This window comes from Trachinotus anak, unplaced genomic scaffold (assembly GCF_046630095.1).
Source record: "Trachinotus anak isolate AG129_WGS33_773 ecotype Australia unplaced genomic scaffold, CSIRO_AGI_Tana_v1 ptg000001l, whole genome shotgun sequence".
Classification (NCBI taxonomy): Eukaryota; Metazoa; Chordata; class Actinopteri; order Carangiformes; family Carangidae; genus Trachinotus; species Trachinotus anak.
Window position 1 is genome coordinate 23,673,729 of NW_027273852.1, and position 24,250 is coordinate 23,697,978.

Sequence of the window (24,250 nt, forward strand, 5' to 3'; positions counted from 1 at the left end):
GTAGCTGTAGCTGTTGTAGCATACGGTAACCTTGTTTACAGCCCATACTGGCCATTTGGACTGAATATTCTCTTCAGTTCCTTGTGTCTCTGTGGAGAAATGTGCTGAAAGGTAAAGTGACAGTGTCTTCACACCACACTGTTCTGCCTCATTTATCTACTGATAAATTTATCACATCTTCATGAATACAAACAGCAGGAGCTCCTCGAGTGGCTGCTGTTAAGCTGCATGCCACCTCTGTTCAAACATGCAACGAGTGGGAAATAATCTGCTGTGAAGTGTCTGCTCACTGAGCTAATTTACAGCATGAAAGTTTAAGTAAATGAAACAACATATACAGGAGGTTGGGAGCTGAGCTGAGCTGCTGCAACGACACATTCTTGGTTATAAAAGATAGATGTCAGTGCAGCAAGCTCCACCAGCTGTAAGGGAATCTTTGAGAGGGCAACAATATTCCTCCCACAGACCATCATATCAGACATGGTGATGAAAGCCCCTGCTGTCTCCACCAAAAAAATCTCACAGCAGGAAAATCCCCTTAAAGGACTACTGTGTGAGGTTTAAAATTCAAAGCATTCCAGTCAGACAATCTTAACAAGTGAGCAGCTTTTCTTTCTTTTTCTTTTTCTTCTATACCTGTCTATCCCACTTTCCTCACTTATTTCTCCCACGTCGTCTCTCACCGTATGTGTGCGTCTCTGTGACTGACTTAAGTCGCAATGATTGGCGTGTCACATGACCAGTGTCATAAAGGCTATCAAATGCTGATTAAAATAGTAAAGCTTTGTCAATATTTAATAATATATATAAGCAGCATATATATATATATATATTCCAGCTGTGTGTGTGTGTGTGTGTGTGTGTGTGTGTGTGTGTGCGTGAGACTCCATGTCAGAAGTTTGTTTTTTTTTCTGTTCTTTATCTGCCATCATCCTGGGGCTCCACATTAATGGATAAGTCGGATAATCTCCTATATTTTTTTTCTCTGTCATGAAATCCCATGTGCAGACCCATAACAAGAATGAATGCATCCTACTGTGTTCTGTGTGAGTGTCAAATCACATATTGTTGTTTATTTTGACTCCAGCCCACATACATTGTCTGTTGCCAGAAATATTCACTAGAACACCTAATGTGGATTAATCCACAACTGAAAATAGTGCCAGACAAATTCAATATATCTTGCTGTTTGAGTACAGTTCTATAAAACCTACAGTGACCAGCTGTTTTAGGGAGTTATTCAAATATCACCAAATTCATGCTTTAAATACACACTGGCTTGTGTACTAATATGTCAAAAAACGATAATGAGTAAATTTAAACCTTTTCTTTGTGCGTAAAACATAACATTCCTGATAACTCAGGATTGTGTACATAAATATATCAGATTGAATGTGACCGGGGGGATGAGGTGACCTGTGCATCATATAAAACTGCTGTAGACCTTTAGCTTGTGGGTTGTTGTAGTTAGCACAAAGACAGTGAATTTTACAGGTGTGAACAGGTTGTCCCAGGTCACCTGTAACCCTCACAAGTCAGACCCAGGACTGTATACAATGACAACTGTTTTTTACGGCCAGTGCTGTTTCAAATTTCTTGCTTTCTACAATCATCTACACGTGGCAACTAGTCTATGGGTTTTTGCTTGTTTGTTATGTTTTTGTGTTTTTTAGTGTTGTTAAGTTTAGTGCATGATTGTGGTCATGACAAATGAACTAGGATTGTGATGCAAACAGCTTTATGCTAATATAATGTAATGAGAAATGACTTGTTTGACTTTGGAAAAGATTATTCAGTCTAAAAAGATAAAGAGGAACAGCCCTCTGACTGGCTGATCTACAGAAAGGAGGTGCTGTCATGAAAGCACTTAATCTAAAGTATAAATTCATTTTTACCTTTCAGGTACTGATTTTTGTATTTTTACAAAAAGAGCACAGTTGATGAGATGTGTATGTAGTAGCAGAAAAAAACATGCAGTTTAATTTCGCTTCAGGACTTAAGCCTCACTTTGGTCTTCCTAACAATATGATAAAGGAAACAAGTGAAGGCCCCAAATCATGCAGCTCCAACTGTGAAAGGCTGCTATGTTGCCAGTTGTGTGGCACTGAAAGGCCATGGTAATGTAAGTGGCTTCTGAAGAGGCGCATTGAATGCCTCTCAGTGGGGATGAGAGCAGAAAATACCTCTTCTCGTCTCTTTGAAAAGGCAGGTAAAGAGCAACACAACATCGTCCTCTGAGATGACGTGGCTGCCATTATCCGTGTCACCTGACACAAGTTCACCGAGAGCAGGCCTGATGGATGTCTGCTCCCCTCCTTCTGTTTCTCAGAGGTAAATATGAGAGCAGCTCCTTGTCCTTCAGGAGCATCTCACCATTTCATCTCAGCACAGCATGTCAATTCTGATCACTGGATGCATTTGAGAAGCACAGGAGCATCGTAAATGAGTAATGCATCTGTCAGTTTAGTTCAGTTCATTGGCTTACATCACGAACATAAATGTCTTCTGTACCTCTACACAGGCCTGGTGTCATGGTCCTCATCCCCAGAGAGAAAGACCGACCAAAAGAGCAGACAATGTCATGGCTGTGGTACAGTATATTCAGTGTGCTATATATTCACATTGCTACTGTATATTCACATACTGCTGGCAAAAAACAACAATTAATTATTTCCTGACACATTTTAAATACATTTAACCATAGCTGTGTGTGCTCACTGCTGACAACATTCAGTACAAACCAGAACCTGTAAACAAAGATGGATGTAGACTCCATGACGTCACTCATAGGTTTCTGAAGAAGGCGTGACTGTTTAATAACTGTGGCAAACATCAGAATCAGAATCAGAATCAGAATCAGAACCAGAACCAGTTTTATCGCCAAGTATGTTTTCACCTACAAGGATTTTTTTCTGGTGATTGGTGCAATTGGGGATCAGGGGGATCAGCAACAGTGGGGCTCTCTAGCCTTGTTGATGAGGCTGATAGCAGATGGGAAGAAGCTATTTTTGTGGCAAGAGGTTTTGGTCCTGAAGGACCGCAGCTCTGGCAGGAGCCAGAGGGGAGTGACTCAAAGAGTTTGTGTCCAGGGTGGGAGGAGTCAGCTACAATCTTCCCTGCACGCCTCAGAGTCCTTGAGGCGTACAGGTCCTGGAGGGATGGAAGATTGCAGCCAATCACCTTCTCCGCAGAGTGGATGATAAGCTGCAGTCTGTTATTGTCCCTCTCCGTGGCAGCAGCGTACCAGATGGTGATGGAGGAGGTGAGGATGGACTCAATGATGGAGGTGTAGAAGTTCACCATCATAGTCCTTGGCAGGTTGAACTTCTTCAACTGCCTCAGGAAATACATCCTCTGCTGAGCTTTTTTGATGAGGGAGCTGATGTTCAGCTCCCATTTGAGATCCTCTGTGAATGTGGTTCCCAAGAAGCGGAAATGCTCCACGGTGGCCACGGGGGAGTCGCACAGGGAGATGGGGGTGGGTGGGGCTGGGCTCTTCCTGAAGTCCACTATCATCTCCACTGTCTTCAGAGCGTTTAGCTCTAGGTTGTTCTGCCTGCACCAGGTCACCAGACGGTCAGTCTCCCACCTGTAGGCAGACTCATCGCCATCAGAGATGAGTCCAATGAGAGTGGTGTCGTCTGCAAACTTCAGGAGCTTGACAGACTGATGGCTGGAGGTGCAGGTGTTGGTGTACAGGGAGAAGAGCAGAGGAGAAAGAACGCAGCCTTGCGGGGATCCAGTGCTGATGGTCAGACACATGCTTTCCTAGCTTCACGTGCTGCCTCCTGTCAGACAGGAAGTCTGACAGTTTCATACACTCAACAACATACACTCCTGTTAGCATTTTTAGCACAGCTGGGCATCTTGCTTGAAAGCTAACCCAAGGCTAATTCATTTGCTGTAATTTAAATATGCAAAACAAAGATTAATACTAAAGCTGAGTTCATACTTATATTATCAACACATTACAGACTGTTATTTTGTCAGATTTCCTCCACTCACAGCACCACAGCAACACTACACAGATGGTATCATACATGATCAGGTCGTATTGTGCTTTCACCATATTTCCTACATTAACATTGTTTACATGTTGTCATGCAAACATGATATCTGCATTTCTGTTGCCATGGCGCCGCACGAGTGGCAGCCTGTTACGGCAGCTCCTGCTCATTGTTGAGCTTTTTTCCCTTTTTTCTACTTTTTAAATTGTATTTTTGATCAGCTTCTCTTATTCGCGCACTATGGACACGCATAATCTTGCGGTGTTCGTACTTGCCGCTCTACTGTTTTCACCGTGTTTGAGATCTTGAAGTCAGTGTCAAAGACAGCTGTGATCATGTTGAGCAGCTTTTTACTGGAGATGTTTCTACTTGATGTGTGTTAGTTAAAAGCAGCATTACCTAGTTAACAGGCTAAGCTAAAAACCCAGGTGTGAAGAACACTGACACTAATACCTGCTAATTAGTGTTAACATATAAATAAAAACACTAGAATTTCCCTCACCTCAAAAAACAGTAGCTCACATTCTCACATTTCTGTTAGTCAAACAAGAAGTCAAATTATCTGTTTGATATTTGTGAGAGAAATCCTCCAAAAGTACCAACACCACAAACACAGCCGAGAGGTCACGTTCACTGACTCAAATTAGCTGAGCTGACGCTGAGCAGGCAGGTAGCGGACTGTGATGGCACCCACCTGTAACTTGAAACGTCCACGCCCTTATTTATGTGTAACTTTAGTCCTTAATAAAATGTTAACAGAGACCAAAACTGTTTTTGTACCAGGCTGTAAATATGTTTATTTCTGTTGTAAAGACATTTTAACATGGGAGTCTATGGGGACTGACTCACTGTTGGCGTCGGACTCTAGTGGTCATTAGAGTAACTGCACTTTCATGTTGGCTTCATTTTTCAGCCCCCAGAAGTTGCCGTTTGTATAATCTGGACTTGAATGAGCTCTGCTGGTGCTGATACCAACTCTAGCGCACAATCATGAATTTCTCCTAATAAAAAATATGAGGCAGTTGGAAGAACAGTAATCTGCTGCTTTTGACTAACACACAAGAAGCAGAAACATCTCCAGTAAAAAGCTGCTCATCATGATCACAGCTGTCTTTGACACTGACTTCAAGATCTTAAACACGGTGATATCATGTTTACATGACAACATGTAAACACAGTTAATGTAGGAAATATGATGAAAGCACAATACAACCTGATCATGTATGATACCACCTGTATAGTACTGCTGTGGTGCTGTGAGTGGAGGAAATCTGACAAAATAACAGCCTATAATGTGTTGATAATGTAAGTATGAACTCAGTTTTAGTATTAATTTTTGTTTTGCATGTTAAATTACAGGCATCTGCTGGAGTTTTTAATGTGCACACACATTAGTACACACATGCGGCTGATGCCAATGGTTTCATCCTGTTCCATTTGTCTACAGGTGGCAGTAAAGTGCACACAAAGACAGTGAAGAAAACTGCTGGCACATTAATATGGATGTGAAAAAAGCAGGTTTCAAAATTTGAAAAGAAAATCTATGTTGCAAATGCTTTCTGGAGAGGTCCGGTGTGTTATAGGCCTCAGGAATACACATTTTGTGGGTAAACAGTAAATTTCCAAAGTCCACGGGGCACCTTTGAACATTCCAGTTGTTTACATTTTCTGCTGCTTTCATGATATAACTTCCAGCAGTCCAGATTCTGGATCAGTTTGGGATGAATTTAGTAACTATGGTGTTTTGTTCCCAACAGCTGAAGGTGCTACTGCTGTGATTCACACTCTGGCATCTTCCTAATGACTGCTGAAAGCAGCAACGGCTCCTCCCACTTCACACCTGCTGCTGCAGGTTATTACCTAGGTTATTACTTGCAGGTTAGCCTATTTGGCAAAGGTAAGTGGTTATTGTCTTTACCCATTAACTATTGATTTTTGTTAAAAACACAAGATGGTTGTTTCCATTTTTTTTGCTGTTAAACCAACTGAGCATTAGAAAATTTGACTTCAGATTCACATATAGACCTGCAGTGTTTAATAATGTGCCACACAGAGATGTCATATAAAAAGAACCTAGAACATTATGGACAGGATGAAAACAGACATTTTGTTTTAAGTTGTGTGTTTATGTGAATTGTTACTTTCTGACTTCGTAATGTTACTATACTTGTGTCCTATTTATGTCATTTCATAACTTTTTTTCCACAAAATTGATTTTACATAAAAAAATAGAAAATAGACGTTAAACATTTTCCTCGTAGCCCTAACCATGTGGGTTATGAAATCTCGGCTCAGTGGTCCCACTTGTAGTGCACATTTCTGCACTGAGCCTCAGGTGAGTACACAGCATAAGTTCTGCAGTACACACAGACATTTTTCTGAACCAGGAAATCTCCACATATCAGCACACTTCACACCATGACTGTAGAACTCCTACTGAAAACTAGTGATCTCAAAGATCTCTGATTCATTCTCTCTGGCGATACCTATGGTGAGACATGGGCATTACAGGTTTCTTTCTGAAACACGTGTGTGGTTATACCACTAACTTTGTGTCAGTGAATTGTGGGTCACACTAGACACCCAGTTCGCAAAACTGTAAACAGACAGACCTAGAGGAAGTGAAGTTGGGTATTAATAAAATATACTTTAAGTAGATTCTAATTTTGTTTTAATTAATTGATGTCTTTTATTTATTGCTATTGATTTGTTGAACCGATTATTTTACTGTTTTACACAGAATGTTTTTGTATAAAGAAATATGTGTTGGTTGATAACAGAAAATAAAAATGAGAACTTCTTTCTTCTGCACAATTTCAATTGTCACTTGGAATAATAGTGTAGTTAATTATATATTCAATGTCCAGCTGTATTTGTACCAGTCTTATGTCCTTCTTCTGTATTAATTGTGATATTAAGAAACACTAATAAGGAAAAATGTGTCTCAACCACGCTAAGACCCCTCCTCATTTTGTACTCCAACTGCAGACAATTGTAAACAAGCAGGCTGAGTAAACTTCATCTGGTTGTATCTACAGTATCTAGACGGCGATTTCACGGCCAGTAGCAGACTCCAGGATAGTTGTTACCCCTCGGCCTCCACGCTCCAACCTAACCGTCCACCGCAGCTCCAGCAAACTATTTGTACAAGAAACCCATTAACGCTTAATGTGACAAAGAGCTGGACATATGTAAATTCTGCCATACATACGACTCCAGACTGCAGTCACAGGCTTCTTGAATGAAATGAACCTGCTTGCTTAACCTTCACTTCACTACTCTGCTCACAGTGATGGTATACATCAGTAGCCTTATAAAATCTACTATCAGAGCACAGAGTCAACCCCATTGACCCTCTTATCATTAAAGTCAGATAAACAACAGAAGGGAATTGCTGCTCTATCTGCAAAACGAGCACACAGGAAACCGCCACGCTAGTTTGAGCTTGTGCTTGTTACCACACGAGGGAACGGACCTCAGAGCCCCCCCCCCCTGCCGGACTACATCTCTCGTACAAGTAAAAGCAGAAGAATGTGGAGTGTTCAGGTGTGTTGGAGGTGAGCAGTCAGTGTATACTCACAGTGAGTGGCGGCAAACGCAGCGCTGAAGACGCTCAGAGTGGAAAGCCGGAGGAGCTGCAGCAGTAGATCCATCTTCCCGCCGGGCTCAACTGGACTGTGTATCCGAGTGGCCACAGCAGCTAAATCAATGTCCGGGGAGAAAAAAAGACAGAAGAGAAGATCCTCCTCGTTCACGCCTGGAAGGAAGGAAGGAGAGTGGAGAAGGAGAGTGGTGGTGTGAAGGAGTGAACGTCTTCTACGTCGATATTCAGACACTCCCTTACAGTGAGCCACAGCTCACCCCTTCCTTCCCCGATTTACCTCTCTAAACCAGTCTCTCTCTCTCTGTGTCTCTCTCTTTCTCTCTCTCTCTCTCTCTCTCTCTCTCTAACACTAGTCTGTGTTGTCTGAAGCGCGGGCTTCAGCTGGATTTTATAAACGCGAGGCTGTGACAGACTACTATCATACGCACTACAGTTCATGAAGGGCTGGTTAGAATTTGGGTCATGTTCGGGACTTCTCTCTCTCCCTGTAGCTACTTTTTCATTTATGCACATGTAATACTTTATAGCTACTCTGTGTGTATGTGGCTGTGGATCATTTTAGCACCACAGTGGTGGACAGCGTTACTCTCACACATGGCGACTGTCTGGGCTCAACCACAGAGAAACACAAAGACAAAACACTTACATGATCAAACACTGATGTCTATGCAAAGCTATATACAAGCTATATACAAGTATTATATGTGTGTAGGTGTGTGTGTATATATATATATATATATACACACATACATACACACATACATATAGGTAATGAGCTCCCAAAAGCCCACTGTAATCAACTTGTATGAAGAGGAATGAAAAAGCATGATAGGAAAGCAAATATGTGTGGTACCAAAGTAAACATACAACACTCATGTTGGTGATAAGTTTTTGGCATAAACTAAGCTAAGTTAATCTGCATCCTTCTGTTATGTCAGGTAGACAGTTGTCAGGAACAGCTTTACTCGAAGATTAACACAGAGTAGACTGTAGAATAAAGAAAATTAAATTCATTCTCTCAGACTGTATGGAAGTATCCAGTTTGCACAGCCAAAGGCACGATGCAGGATCTCGTATAAGGCGTGTTTACACTGACTGCGTACACACAGAGGAACTGTAGACACCTAGAGATGAGTCAAGATGCAGCCACTGCTACTGCTGCATTCTCCAATGAACAAAACTAAAACTGATAAAAAGATTTAAACTGATTAAAGGACAACCAAATACTTTTTTTTTTTACTTGAGCATATCATATGCATGACTCAGACTATTTTGTAAAATAAATGAATAACAGCTTTTAATAAACAGTATTATTCCAGCAACCGGGGCACCTAAAAATACTGGAAAAGGGCTGGCAAATCCACCAGAACCAAGGAAATGCATGTACTGAACACTAACTGTTCAGTATAACAGTTACCACCTCATACATTGGCTACACTGACTCCCTACTCAACATGAGACCAGGGCATTGGTTTAATAACTTAATAGTTAGCTGAAACTGGAGTTCAGTATATGCAATATAACAGGTTGTACTACTTTTGCCAAGCTGGAGTACAGTCAAAGTCATGGTGGTAAGTAATGAGGAAGTCAGTGCTACTAAGCTTGGTATACCTTGCAGGAATAGTAATGGTATAGCTTGGTGTGGTATACTTGCCTTGCAGCTGCAACTGTTGTTCCCATTTTGTTCCCAGTGTATCCACTGTGCTTTCTTTCTTTAGTTCAGTAGCAAAGGAAAACCTAATGCCCCTAATGACTGTGTTACTGTCAGTCGGTGGCTGTCCAGTAACAAAGTCCTGGGAGATATGTGACATGGGGCGGTGAGGAATGCCCAACCCTATGGTGGACCACTAGACACATTGACACAGGAGGGACAAGATACGTTTGATATTGGGATGGCAGGCCAGGCAGAAGGAATGGAAAAACTGAGAGCAGACATGAGCTTGAACAAAGAGGTTAGGGGGACAGTTGCTAGAAGCTGGGTGTTTGTGGATTGAAGTGCAAAGGTTTTACCTTCTGCATGATCTCCCAAGTGACAGCTCTGATAATGCAGGGAGAATCACCAGGAGCATTTTCAGGCCGGGGTGTCTGTTTTTTTGTTTTTGGAGCCTGGCCAGCAGGAGAGGGGGAAGTTGAATTAGTTGAAGAAGAAGCCTGGTCGTATTTCAGATGTATGACATGTCTCGCTGCCACCGAGAGTTCCCCCAGCACAAACATTGACCAGACAATTCACTCAATGTCCTTTTATTGATACGACTGCATACACATACACACTTCCAACTTCAATCTCACTTTCCACCATGTGTCTCTGGCTGCCCAGGCATGTTGTCCTGTCTCTCTCCTATTATCTCAAAGAGTCTCTCACGGGCAGCTGTGGTCCTCCTGTGTGGCGCTCTCCTTCCTTCCTTCCAGGCGTGAACGAGGAGGATCTTCTCTTCTGTCTTTTTTTCTCCCCGGACATTGATTTAGCTGCTGTGGCCACTCGGATACACAGTCCAGTTGAGCCCGGCGGGAAGATGGATCTACTGCTGCAGCTCCTCCGGCTTTCCACTCTGAGCGTCTTCAGCGCTGCGTTTGCCGCCACTCACTGTGAGTATACACTGACTGCTCACCTCCAACACACCTGAACACTCCACATTCTTCTGCTTTTACTTGTACGAGAGATGTAGTCCGGCAGGGGGGGGGGCTCTGAGGTCCGTTCCCTCGTGTGGTAACAAGCACAAGCTCAAACTAGCGTGGCGGTTTCCTGTGTGCTCGTTTTGCAGATAGAGCAGCAATTCCCTTCTGTTGTTTATCTGACTTTAATGATAAGAGGGTCAATGGGGTTGACTCTGTGCTCTGATAGTAGATTTTATAAGGCTACTGATGTATACCATCACTGTGAGCAGAGTAGTGAAGTGAAGGTTAAGCAAGCAGGTTCATTTCATTCAAGAAGCCTGTGACTGCAGTCTGGAGTCGTATGTATGGCAGAATTTACATATGTCCAGCTCTTTGTCACATTAAGCGTTAATGGGTTTCTTGTACAAATAGTTTGCTGGAGCTGCGGTGGACGGTTAGGTTGGAGCGTGGAGGCCGAGGGGTAACAACTATCCTGGAGTCTGCTACTGGCCGTGAAATCGCCGTCTAGATACTGTAGATACAACCAGATGAAGTTTACTCAGCCTGCTTGTTTACAATTGTCTGCAGTTGGAGTACAAAATGAGGAGGGGTCTTAGCGTGGTTGAGACACATTTTTCCTTATTAGTGTTTCTTAATATCACAATTAATACAGAAGAAGGACATAAGACTGGTACAAATACAGCTGGACATTGAATATATAATTAACTACACTATTATTCCAAGTGACAATTGAAATTGTGCAGAAGAAAGAAGTTCTCATTTTTATTTTCTGTTATCAACCAACACATATTTCTTTATACAAAAACATTCTGTGTAAAACAGTAAAATAATCGGTTCAACAAATCAATAGCAATAAATAAAAGACATCAATTAATTAAAACAAAATTAGAATCTACTTAAAGTATATTTTATTAATACCCAACTTCACTTCCTCTAGGTCTGTCTGTTTACAGTTTTGCGAACTGGGTGTCTAGTGTGACCCACAATTCACTGACACAAAGTTAGTGGTATAACCACACACGTGTTTCAGAAAGAAACCTGTAATGCCCATGTCTCACCATAGGTATCGCCAGAGAGAATGAATCAGAGATCTTTGAGATCACTAGTTTTCAGTAGGAGTTCTACAGTCATGGTGTGAAGTGTGCTGATATGTGGAGATTTCCTGGTTCAGAAAAATGTCTGTGTGTACTGCAGAACTTATGCTGTGTACTCACCTGAGGCTCAGTGCAGAAATGTGCACTACAAGTGGGACCACTGAGCCGAGATTTCATAACCCACATGGTTAGGGCTACGAGGAAAATGTTTAACGTCTATTTTCTATTTTTTTATGTAAAATCAATTTTGTGGAAAAAAGTTATGAAATGACATAAATAGGACACAAGTATAGTAACATTACGAAGTCAGACAGTAACAATTCACATAAACACACAACTTAAAACAAAATGTCTGTTTTCATCCTGTCCATAATGTTCTAGGTTCTTTTTATATGACATCTCTGTGTGGCACATTATTAAACACTGCAGGTCTATATGTGAATCTGAAGTCAAATTTTCTAATGCTCAGTTGGTTTAACAGCAAAAAAAATGGAAACAACCATCTTGTGTTTTTAACAAAAATCAATAGTTAATGGGTAAAGACAATAACCACTTACCTTTGCCAAATAGGCTAACCTGCAAGTAATAACCTAGGTAATAACCTGCAGCAGCAGGTGTGAAGTGGGAGGAGCCGTTGCTGCTTTCAGCAGTCATTAGGAAGATGCCAGAGTGTGAATCACAGCAGTAGCACCTTCAGCTGTTGGGAACAAAACACCATAGTTACTAAATTCATCCCAAACTGATCCAGAATCTGGACTGCTGGAAGTTATATCATGAAAGCAGCAGAAAATGTAAACAACTGGAATGTTCAAAGGTGCCCCGTGGACTTTGGAAATTTACTGTTTACCCACAAAATGTGTATTCCTGAGGCCTATAACACACCGGACCTCTCCAGAAAGCATTTGCAACATAGATTTTCTTTTCAAATTTTGAAACCTGCTTTTTTCACATCCATATTAATGTGCCAGCAGTTTTCTTCACTGTCTTTGTGTGCACTTTACTGCCACCTGTAGACAAATGGAACAGGATGAAACCATTGGCATCAGCCGCATGTGTGTACTAATGTGTGTGCACATTAAAAACTCCAGCAGATGCCTGTAATTTAACATGCAAAACAAAAATTAATACTAAAACTGAGTTCATACTTACATTATCAACACATTATAGGCTGTTATTTTGTCAGATTTCCTCCACTCACAGCACCACAGCAGTACTATACAGGTGGTATCATACATGATCAGGTTGTATTGTGCTTTCATCATATTTCCTACATTAACTGTGTTTACATGTTGTCATGTAAACATGATATCACCGTGTTTAAGATCTTGAAGTCAGTGTCAAAGACAGCTGTGATCATGATGAGCAGCTTTTTACTGGAGATGTTTCTGCTTCTTGTGTGTTAGTCAAAAGCAGCAGATTACTGTTCTTCCAACTGCCTCATATTTTTTATTAGGAGAAATTCATGATTGTGCGCTAGAGTTGGTATCAGCACCAGCAGAGCTCATTCAAGTCCAGATTATACAAACGGCAACTTCTGGGGGCTGAAAAATGAAGCCAACATGAAAGTGCAGTTACTCTAATGACCACTAGAGTCCGACGCCAACAGTGAGTCAGTCCCCATAGACTCCCATGTTAAAATGTCTTTACAACAGAAATAAACATATTTACAGCCTGGTACAAAAACAGTTTTGGTCTCTGTTAACATTTTATTAAGGACTAAAGTTACACATAAATAAGGGCGTGGACGTTTCAAGTTACAGGTGGGTGCCATCACAGTCCGCTACCTGCCTGCTCAGCGTCAGCTCAGCTAATTTGAGTCAGTGAACGTGACCTCTCGGCTGTGTTTGTGGTGTTGGTACTTTTGGAGGATTTCTCACACAAATATCAAACAGATAATTTGACTTCTTGTTTGACTAACAGAAATGTGAGAATGTGAGCTACTGTTTTTTGAGGTGAGGGAAATTCTAGTGTTTTTATTTATATGTTAACACTAATTAGCAGGTATTAGCAGGTAACCCTGAGCACTGGCAAAACTGAAAGAAATCTTATCATCTTAAGGCAACTTATATAAATAAACAGAAATGTTAAATGTATAGAAAATTAACTAAACATGTGTACTGCCTATTAAACTAAATAATAAAATATGAAATAAACCATAAGTATGTCATATGAAATAAAGAACTATGTGTCTTTATGTGTTTACATGTATGTGCAATGTGGGTGTAAAGAAAACCTAAAATAACTAAAGAGATGTTAGTGCATGGGGTTACCGACTTTTAATGTGTGGCTGCAAGTGTGGCCATCACAGGGGAGCTTGTGATATTAAGAGGAAATCAACCTCTAACACAAACTGATGGCTGCAGTGAGGGATGGTGAGGGTGAGAATCAACATTTTAACATTTTAACCCCTTGGAAAGCCAGGACAGCCTGATAATAACACTCAATATGGATGCTGGAGGAAGTGGGGAGAAAGACCAGTATGATGCTGTAGTCACACATGAAGCATCTATAGAAGTTGGTGAAGTCCAGGAGATGCTAAAGTTGCTTATGAGAAGCTGGAGTGGGTCAGTCAACGACTGTGTTGACCTTTGTGGGGTCCATTTTAACGCTGCTGGCAAGCACCATGAATCTCAGGAAGATACTGTGGAGATGTTGAACTCACGCTTTTCTGCCTTGACAAAGAGCCTGGACACGTCCCTGTCTTGTCCTCAAACACATCAAAATGTCTGACTGCAGGGGCACTGCTAAGACCAAAGGGGATGTCTAAATACTCATGATGGACACTTGGGGTATCGAACGCAGTCTTCTACTCATCCTCCTTCCTGATTCAGATCAGATGATAAGCAGGGTGGGGGTATCTATTCCTTATTGTGATATCACTCAGGCCCCAAAAGTCAATGCAGGGTTGAAGTCATTTGTCCTCCTTCTCCATGAGAAGTTGCTACATTTCTTCATGCCCTTGGTCTCAGGAGTGGACAGAGAGTTCAGGTAACTGTTAAGAAGTGAGGTTCCCACAAGGTCAATGACACAAGAATAGGGCTTTTGTGGGAACAAGCCTTATTCTATCTTCTTTACCTCCTTGTACTCCAGGTTATCCAAAGGAACACCAGAGGTCAGGTAACTCAATTTCAGACTGAGCAGACCTTGCGCTCCCACTCTTGAACACCTCCACTGAGGCACATACTGGTGACTGTCTCTCCAATGCACAGTCACCCAGTCCCTGGGTCCATGAGTAGGGAGATAAAAGTTCATCTTCTCTTTAAGTTTGCAGACAAAACAAGCCAAAGGGAAAAGGCAGGGGGCAATGTCCATGGTCAGGCTTGGATTGGCATCACACAGGTGGGATTCACAGGGGAACTGATCAAAAAGAGCAAGCCAATCAGGCTGTGAATCATAAATAGACAGGTTAACAGGAAGAGAAAAGTTACAACAGGGACCAGAGGACTCTCCCTGATGGAAGGGCTACAGCAGATACAACACGATAGACAGTCTAGCAGGGAAAGAGTGAAACTGGTATAAAAACTGAGGGGCTGGGGAGCAGGTGAATAGATGGATGTGGGGAATCTAGTAACAGGTAATGGCGGGAAGGGTTGGGTTTATTGCAGACCAGGAGAGAGTGGCAGGAGTAAAATTAGCAGCTGGATTAATTCTGCTTCACCTGGCCACTCTGTTTTCAGTACTCAGTAACCCAGCTCACCAAAATTAGCCTACATATACCCTGAGCTATCTCTGTTGATCACATGACTCTCGTCATGCTTGTCATAGGAGAAACAACATTAATTTATTTAAATGACAGATTGGTGTCCAAGTCTCATGTGTATTGTCTCACACTGTTAAACAATCTATAAGAAATGGAGGAAGAGAAATTCAGAGGGACTAGAAAATTGGGCTTTAAAATTCAGTTTTCTGGTTACCTAGCCACTTTGACTGTGAGAGAGAACAATCCCCTCAAGGGCACTTTCATCAGAAGTACTCAGCCAGAAACCTGAGTTCTTTGCATCTGAAAACTCCTGCTCATCCATCACCCTTATGAGTGAAACTCTCTGCAGTGCCTCTCTTTCTCAAATTAAATTCTCCACAGTGGCTGCATCAGAGGACAGTTTACTCAGGAGGTTATGTGCTAGGAGATCATGAGCAAGCTGCAATCAGAGAGGTGTCACACATCCAGGTGATCTGTGAGCCTTCGAAGGATTGGTCTTCTTTGGCTTACTTTACTTCCAAAGATAGCCTTAGCAACAACATCAGCAACAACAAGTTTTTTTCTCCAAAGAAACAACTGAGCCTGCTTTGTGGGAGGGATTTAAGTTGGTGAAATCAAGCCAGTGTCTCTTGTTCTGATGGGTGCCAAGGCTTACAGTGAATTAAAAGCCAGGGATAAAACTATGGTGAAGAAAAACTAAATGATTCTGATCTGTTTTAACAAATTCATAATTTTTTAGTTTTAAAACTGTCACACTCCCTGAATGTTTGTAATTTTTTGAATGCTTACAATTTAAGATAGCAGTACGGTCATTTTAAAGAATTCGTTTATAATTAAGTTGTACAATTATAAAGTGCAAGTAGGTGGAAATCTCCCTAAAATCAGATGCTTGTATATGACATCTGCAAGAGAGCTGAGTTATCTAATGTGTTAGGTCACTCATCTTGCTCAGCTAGCCTGTTATCCTGTGTCTGCTAAAGAGATCAAGCTACACGCAGACAGTACTGACAGAGTGAGACAGATGGTCACATTATTTGAAGGCGGCTGCCCCCACTTCTAGCCTTGTCACAATAACCTCAGTTACCTTTAATGAGTGACATATTTGTAGCTGTTTGTAAACTAATTTAACCAGACACAAACGATTGGTTATTTGAATTAGCTAGATCTAACAAACTTGAGTTGTCAGTTGTGAGGCTTTGCAGCCATTCTGTGACCACATTCATGACGCTCTCCCTCGACCAAATAGAAAATATTGTAGCTGTGGGAAATTCTGGAGTTATTATTGACAGATTGGACAGTCAAGTTAGTTTTCTCAAGGTTCTTATATACAGTATTCATATACAGTAGGACTAGACTGTGGTATAGTAGGATAATTATTGTTTGTGCCTCACAGAGTAACAGTTGCAGTTACAGGTCGTTTATATGCAATTCACCCTTTTTGAGGCTGAAGTTTGGCCAAGTAATGGGTTAAATCAAGGTTTATCGACAGATCCTGATAATATTGCCTTAAGGAAACATATATAAACTGATCCAAGCACAGAACCTTGCGGACCTCTGTGTCTAAAGGCAGTTGTAGTGTTAACATGCAGGATTTCACCGAACAACAGCTGCTAGCAAAGACAACACGGTCAGTAACACTTGTAATCAATGTTTTCACTGCTGGTTGTCGCGGCTGAGAAGACCCAATCAGCGAACGAGCTGGTGTGTCTGCGTCATCGTTTCCTCAGGTCTCTGTTTTTGCCCATCCAGACTACAACACAACCCCAGAGTTTTCAACTAAAGCGGGGCCAGTAGTGTTTCCAAAATGATCTGTATTCAAGGCTCAAAAACTCCTGAGTAGTTTGGATGGGAGGCGAAAACATAGCAAAAGAGATGCGTTTAAAATTGAAAAGTAGTAGTGTGGACCTCAGATCAGCTCCCTGTTTAGAGAAGCTGCAGGAGGTAAGTGATGAGCTGCTGTGGGTGCGGTCAGTTGCAAAAATGTGTTTTAGCCACCTTGAAAAATGCTCACAGAAAAAAGCTAATATCAGTTTAAGTGTTTGCTTTATTTAGGATATTTTCACCACTTCGTCTACCGTTAAACAGCCCTTTCCTATGGAACTTCAGTTTGTGAGCCATCAAACTACTGTATTAATATGTACGAGTGCACCTAAGTCAAGTGTCCATTATGCATTTTTTCTTGCAACTGCAAAGTCCAGTTCACTCTCCTTTTAGGTATTTTCTATGGTAGTGTAACCCAGCTGCCCGTGTGTGTGCTACGCCCCCCCCTACACCCCAGACTCTGCGTTGTGTTAATGATGTTGGGGCTGGGTGCGATGCGAGGGACGAGTCGGACGCACGGGTGGTCAGGATCGTGGCTGAGCGCCTGGTTTATTGACCATCGATGTTGGCGGCTTTTCATCCCTTGCAAACCATGAACAGAAACTGTGCGTCAGTAAAAACATCAAAAGTGATCATACAGTATTCAAAATAAAGCGCTGTACATCTACAGGTATTAAACCTCTTAAAACAGGTTCAGTTACAAACTCAGAGCACAAGAGAAAACCCTAAATAGCTCACAGTAGCCACGGGGCTAACACACGAAGCTAGTAGCAAACACAGCCAACACACTCATACAAAACGGAGCTACAAAATCCTAAAACTTCATGGAAATAGTAAACAAACATCTCATTACAAACACTGTTTAGGTCACATAGCATATCAACTGTTATGGTAAAGATATTCGACCACAATGTGAAGAGCCACTTATCGTGCTGCTTACCTTGCAAACCATGAACAGAAACTGTGGCAAAATGGCGGCCACACAGCGCCAAAGCAAACAAAACACGGTGCCCAGTAGGGTACAAACAGCAACAATCGCGCAGCACCTAAGTGCAAAAACAATGTACCAGCGCCATCTACTGACACTATTAGGCAACTGCCTTACATCCACCCCTTCTTTAATTGATGGCGTCCTCGTCATCACAAATTAAGTTAAACAAGGACCATCTACTCAAGATAAACAAAGAGAGCTGCCAAAATAAACATGTGACAAATGAATGAGTGTGGTGTGTAATGATTTATGATGAAAATGTGTGCTTGTACCCCCTATTAAGGTGGGTGCTCTTGTTGTGTCAAGCTACATGTGTCCTGCTCTTCTTCTTGCTTTGGCCCTCTGCCACAACTTCCATCCTCTCTCTATCTTCTGCTGATCCTCCTCTGACTCCACGGCTCGTAGCTCACAGGACAGCTTTATGGCGGGACGTCGATTTCTCGGCGGGTTCCTCTTTGGAACACTGGGCCTGGGAGGCCGGCTGGTGCCACGGGTTGTTACATGTCCCTCCTCTCCTTCACTCACTTGTCCTGTTTCTGTATCCACTTCCTCCAGTTCTGTGTGTTCACACTGTCCATGTGTTGTCTCAGGTACACACTTCTCCACATTTTCCTCCATGTTATCCATCTCCTGGTCCTCCACTCTGTCTGATTCATCTCCCTGTATTGTCACCTCACTGGCTTGCTCCTCCACGTCCTCTGTATCCTCCATGCCCAGATCCTCTTCTGTGTCTGGCTCAACCTCTCCTCTTGTCTCCTCACCCACTTGCTCCACAGGAAGAAACATGCACTGTGTAAGGAGATTGCGATGGACCACTCTCTCTGTGTTGCCATTTTCTGATCGCACCACATACACAGGTGTGCTGGGCTGCTTCTTCACCACGACATATGGGCGAGGCTCCCACTTGTCTCCCAGTTTCTGCCGCCCCTCCACATGACACACTTTCACCAGAACTCTGTCACCTGGGTTGAAGACTTGACTCTTTGCTCTTTGATCGTAGTATTTCTTCTGTTGTCCCTTGGCTTGGTGAGAGGTCTGATTAGCCTGAGCGTAGGCCTGCGACAGACAGTCATGCAGAGTCTGGACATACTCACTGTATTCACATGGCTCAGTAGTGGTCTGGAGCCTGAAGATGAGATCGACAGGGAGCCTGGGATGCCTGCCAAACATCAGGTAATACGGCGTGTAGCCAGTAGAGTCGTGTCGTGTGCAGTTGTAGGCGTGTGTCATTGCATCCACGTGTTCATGCCACCGCGGCTTCAGGTGAGGTTCCAGTGTCCCGAGCATGTTCATGAGGGTGCGGTTAAACCTCTCAGTGGTCCCGTTGCCCTGGGGGTGGTAGGGGGTGGTGTGGGTCTTAGTGATGCCAGTGCACTTACATAGTTCTTTCACAACAGCACTTTCAAAATTGCGCCCCTGGTCTGCATGCAATTTTGCGGGGAAGCCAAACCGACAGAAGAAGTTTCTCCACAGCACTCTGGCCACAGTGTTGGCCTTTTGGTCTTTAGTGGGGTATGCTTGTGCGTAGCGTGAGAAGTGGTCAGTGACGACGAGGACATTTTCAATTCCACCTTTAGACCTCTCCAGAGTCAGAAAGTCCACACAAATGAGCTCCATGGGGGCACTGCTGTGAATGCTGACCAGGGGAGCCTTTACACCTGCAGTTGGGGTCTTTCTGAGGCAGCACCTCTCACACTGCTCGCACCAAGCCTTTATCTCCTGGAACATCTGGGGCCAATGGAATCTCTCTCTTATCATCTGCACAGTCCTCTCAAAACCCAAGTGCCCGGAGTCATTGTGGAGAGCTGTCTTGACTGATTCACGCAGCTTCTCTGGGAGTACTAGCTGCTCCACCACTCCCCTTTGGCTGTCTCGGATGCGGCGGTACATGATACCATCTCTGATCACTAACCTCCTCCACTCCTTTAAGAGAAGGCACACCTGCCCACCACCACTGATCCTCTCACTGCGGCTTGGTTTCTGGTTCAGACTCTTATAGTGTAGGACAAGGCCAATGATGGGATCTTCTTTTTGCCCTGCACGGATCTCCTGCTTCGTCATGGCCGGCAGTGACTCCATCCCCACGTCTCTGTAGGGCTCAGTGGGTCTAGGTGGGGCAGACTGGGATTTCTTCGAGGCAGATGTGCTCTGGCTTGTGGGGCTTACTGGGTCCTGTGTGGGCTGTCCCACACCACGCCTGGGCTCACTGGATCTCACCTGCTGGGGGCACGTTTGCAGGACCTCGGTGACCTCCTGGTTGGACAGACGGGAGAGGGCATCCGCGTTAGCATTGCACTGGCCTCTCCTATACTGGACGTCGAAATCAAAAGCAGCCAGCTGAGACACCCACCGCTGGCCTGTAGCGTCCAGCTTTGCAGAAGACATGACATACTTGAGAGGGTTATTGTCTGTCAGTACAGAGAATCTTCGCCCATAGAGGTGGTCATAGAATTTGTCCGTCACCGCCCACTTTAAAGCGAGGAACTCGAGTTTGTGTGCCGGATACCTCGTCTCAGCCGGACTCAAACCTCTGCTGGCGAAGGCTATGACCCTCTCTGCCCCAGCCTGGACCTGAACCAAGACGGCACCGAGCCCCTCTCCTGAGGCGTCTGTCTGGAGGACAAATGGCAGGCTGTAGTCAGGATAGCCCAGCACTGGAGCAGTGGTCAGCTTTTCTTTCAGGGACTGAAAAGCCATCTCACAATCAGCAGTCCACAAAAAAGGTGGGTCAGATGTCAGGCCCTTCTCCCCGCCCCTCTTCTTCTTTCTGGGGTCACCAGCAGTGAGGCGGTATAAGGGAGCAGCCAGGGCAGAGTATCCACTCACATACCGCCGGTAATAGCCCGCAAACCCCAGGAATTGCAGCACTTCCTTGCGGTTTGTGGGCCTCACCCAGTCCTTAACCCTGCTGATCTTCTCTGGGTCTGTCCGGACTCCCTCAGCAGACACCAAGTGACCCAGATACTGCACTTCCTGTCTCACCAGCTGACATTTTGAAGGCTTCAACTTCAAGCCGTGCTCCTTAAGCCGATCAAACACCAGCTGCAGTCTTTCCAGATGCTCATCAAAGGTTTTGGAAAATATGATGAGGTCATCAAGGTAGATCAAGAGATGAGTAAAGTTCAGATCCCCGAAGCAGCAGGTCATGAGTCTTTGGAAGGTGGAGGGGGCGTTCTGCAGTCCAAAAGGCATTCTGTTGGCCTCAAACAGTCCCATCAGGGTGCTGAATGCTGTCTTGTGTTTGTCATGCTCGGCCACCTCCACCTGCCAGTAACCTGACGTGAGGTCCAGTGTGGAGAAGAACTTTGCCTGCCCCAGCGCTTCCAGGGCCTCTTCTATTCTGGGCAGGGGGAAGGCGTCTCTTGTGCTGCAGGAGTTTAGCTTGCGGTAGTCGATACACAACCTTAAAGAGCCGTCTTTCTTGGTCACAACAACTACAGGTGAAGCATACGGACTCTTACTGGGCCTGATGACTCCTGCTGCTTCCATCTCGATCAGCAACTTTCTCACATCTTGCCACTGTGACGGGGGGATCTTGCGATAAGGGAGCCAAAAAGGTCTAGAATCAACCAGAGGGATCTCGTGTTGCACTGTCTTTGTGTGGCCATAATCCATAGGATGCTGGGAGAACACATTTACATTCTTCTCCACGAGATCTTTAAGGAGGGAGCGCTGCTGCTCATTCTCAACTGCTGCTTCGCTCAAATCCACCCCACAACATGCAACGACCTGGTCCAGACTCATACATGTCTCCTCGCCTCCACCTTTGTGACATGGACTCTGCTTTTCCTCTGAAAAGTCCACAACACTGCTCACCAGGGAAACTTTGGCCAGGTGTGTGTGTGGCTTGATGGTAATAGTGTGCTGGGACAGGTTCATTACTCTCACAGGGGCATGGCCTTTCTTTACATCAGCAAGGACTTTGGCGACTATGAGGCCTTGGGGGAGCTGCAGGGGGGAGTGGGCTTCAATCATGGCAGTGTACGTCTTTCTTTGTGGGCCAGCCTTAATCCTACACAGGAGATCCATCTCTTTTCCTCCAGGAATGCGCACTTTGCGGCCAGCGTACACAGCAGGGCCCACCACATCATCCACATCACAAGGCTCAGTGCTCCCAATCTCCAGCAGAGAAGTGTACCATTCTGGATGGCTCTGTTTGACCTGGTGGAGAAACTGCTGGCCATAGATTGCTTGGAGATGGCTTCTGGCAGCACGGAGGACATTAGTGCCCACCAGCAGAGGGACAGAGGAGCGATACTCGGAGTCAGTCACAACAAAAGCTGGCACGTTCTTGAACTCTTTTCCCAACACAGCTACGTTGATGCGCAGGACACCATGGTAGGTTACACTCTGGCCAGCTGCACCTTCAATGGGAATCTTAGAGGGCTGGAGCTTTTGATTCTGAAGGATGGGGTGGTTGCACCAGTATCTGTGTGTGATACTGGTTATTTGAGAGCCAGAATCAATGAGCGCCCTGCACTTCATTCCATTGACTTCCACTTCTCCCTCATTTCTGGGGCCCACTATGGGGGTGTCCTCTCCTCCATCACCAGTTTTGTTCACCTGCAGTGGGGGGTCTTGCTGCTTGCCCATAGTTGCCCCAGCGACTATGGGCTCAAGCCGTTTAAAGGCTGAGCTGGGTGAGGTGTGGTCCCTTCGGCAGGAGTCATAGGCTGAGGTCGGTGAGCCCATGTCTGATTGGGATCTGGAAACACTGCTCTGCAAACCCGAGCTATGTGTCCTTTTTTCCCGCACCGGTGGCATGTGACAGTTGAAGCCTGGGTTGCAGGTCTGGGGGGCGGCCGGACTCCTGGTGGGGGGACAGGGGCAGAGAAGGGGGCAGCGATTCTTGCTTCAAGGTGAGTCAGCCTGGCCATCTGTTCCTCTTGGCAAAGGGCTAATTTCTTGACCAGCTCTGTTAACTCTGACCACTCTGATGTCTGTTTAGATTTCTCTGTCTTCACACTTGAGTGACACTCTGAGGCAACCTGGATCTGAGCGTATGTCCTCTGGGACTTGTTTGATGACTGGAACTTTTTTGTTTCTTTTGCCAGGTTTCTGAGCTCATCTTGCAGCTCCCGGAAGCTCAGAAGCCGAGGTTTCATTGGAGCAATCCTCATGTACACCTCCTCATTATTTAGTCCTCTTAGAAACTGTCGGGTGAGTTTGCTGTCACGGTCAGGGAAAGGCTTGCCACCTCTTTGGGTTTCTTCAACAGCTCGCAGTGTTGCCTCCAGTGCAATAGCATAAGAGCAGGCAGACTCACCTGGCCTCTGGCCACGCTCATAGAAATCGGCAAGGGGGTCCAGGGAGCCTTGTGTGTCCCCATACTCCGCCCTCAGTTCTTCAAATGCCTTTTCAGGGGTTTGGTCATGAGGGGGAAGATTCAGGATCAGCTTTCTGGCCTCACCACTTAGATGACGTACCACCGTGGAGAACCGGAGGTGAAGGGGGAGCTCTATTGCCTCAAGGAGATATTGCATGTCACGAATCCAGTCCTCTATGAGCATCTTGCTGTCAGCGTTACCAGTGAAGACTTGGACGTTCTTCACCTGGTGAGTCTGCAGGAAACCGCTGTAGGCTGCCGGTTGGAAGCTTGGACTGGCTGTGGCTCTTACAGGGGCATTTAGTGGTGCGTGCATGTGCTGGAAGGGGGGTGGAGGCAGGAGGGTGGACTGGGGGACTGGATACATGGGATACATGTTGACTTGAGGGGCTGAAGCAGGGGGCTGTAGCTGTACGGGGGCTTGGGCATGGGGAGAAGGTGTGTAGTCAAAAGCTGCATGAGTACTGTTCAGAGAGGTGGGGGCAGCTGCAGTGGAGTCCCATGCACTGGTAGCTGATGGGTGCAGTAGAACATGAGGGTGGGGGGCAGCGGCTTGTGACATGTGCAACTGGGGGATCTGTCCATACTCTGTCTCTTGAGGGGTCTGCTCGGCTGTAGGGGGGTTCATATTGTTCATTGTGTGGGGTGTCAGAAGACTTGACATGAGGGCTTGGGGCGCTGGTGAGTGATCAGCATAGCTGGTGGGGACTTGGGAGCTGGGCTGATAACCCTGTGTTGGGTAAGGGGAGGTAGCTTGCTGGTTCATGGTGGGCTGCTGCATGACTGGGAAGCTGGGACGTGGGAGACTTTGGGGTGGAAGGGTGGTTGTGGGACTTTGCACGCTGGTTTGGGGCAGGAGGGCAGGGGCCATGGTGGTCTGCCCAGCTGGCTGGAACACTGGGGGTGTTGCACTTGGGGTTACAGATGCTGAAAATGTGGGCACTTGAGCTGGAGCAGCACAGGGAGTGTAGGGTGACAGCACTGGGGGTGGTGGAGTGAGCTGGGCTCCCAGTTGTGAGCTTGGGGACTGCCGAACTGGGGTGTGGTACTGCAGCTGGTGGCTAGGGGACAGGGGAAACTGGGTGGTTAGC

General features: G+C 44.8%; 1 protein-coding gene across 5 annotated transcripts in view; it reads right to left on the bottom strand.

Moving 5' to 3' along the window:
- Window positions 1-9,434, bottom strand: part of LOC139625093 (contactin-associated protein-like 5) — a 141,131-nt gene extending 131,697 nt beyond the window's left edge. For all 5 annotated transcript variants that reach the window (XR_011691834.1, XM_071484716.1, XM_071484745.1 and 2 more), the window contains exon 1: window positions 7,588-9,434. Coding sequence is in view for 4 of the 5 variants with exons in the window: in XM_071484716.1 (XP_071340817.1) it covers window positions 7,588-7,660 (73 nt within the window). In the remaining variant the exon portion in view is untranslated. The remainder of the gene's footprint in view (window positions 1-7,587) is intronic.
- Window positions 9,435-24,250: the final 14,816 nt, after the last annotated feature.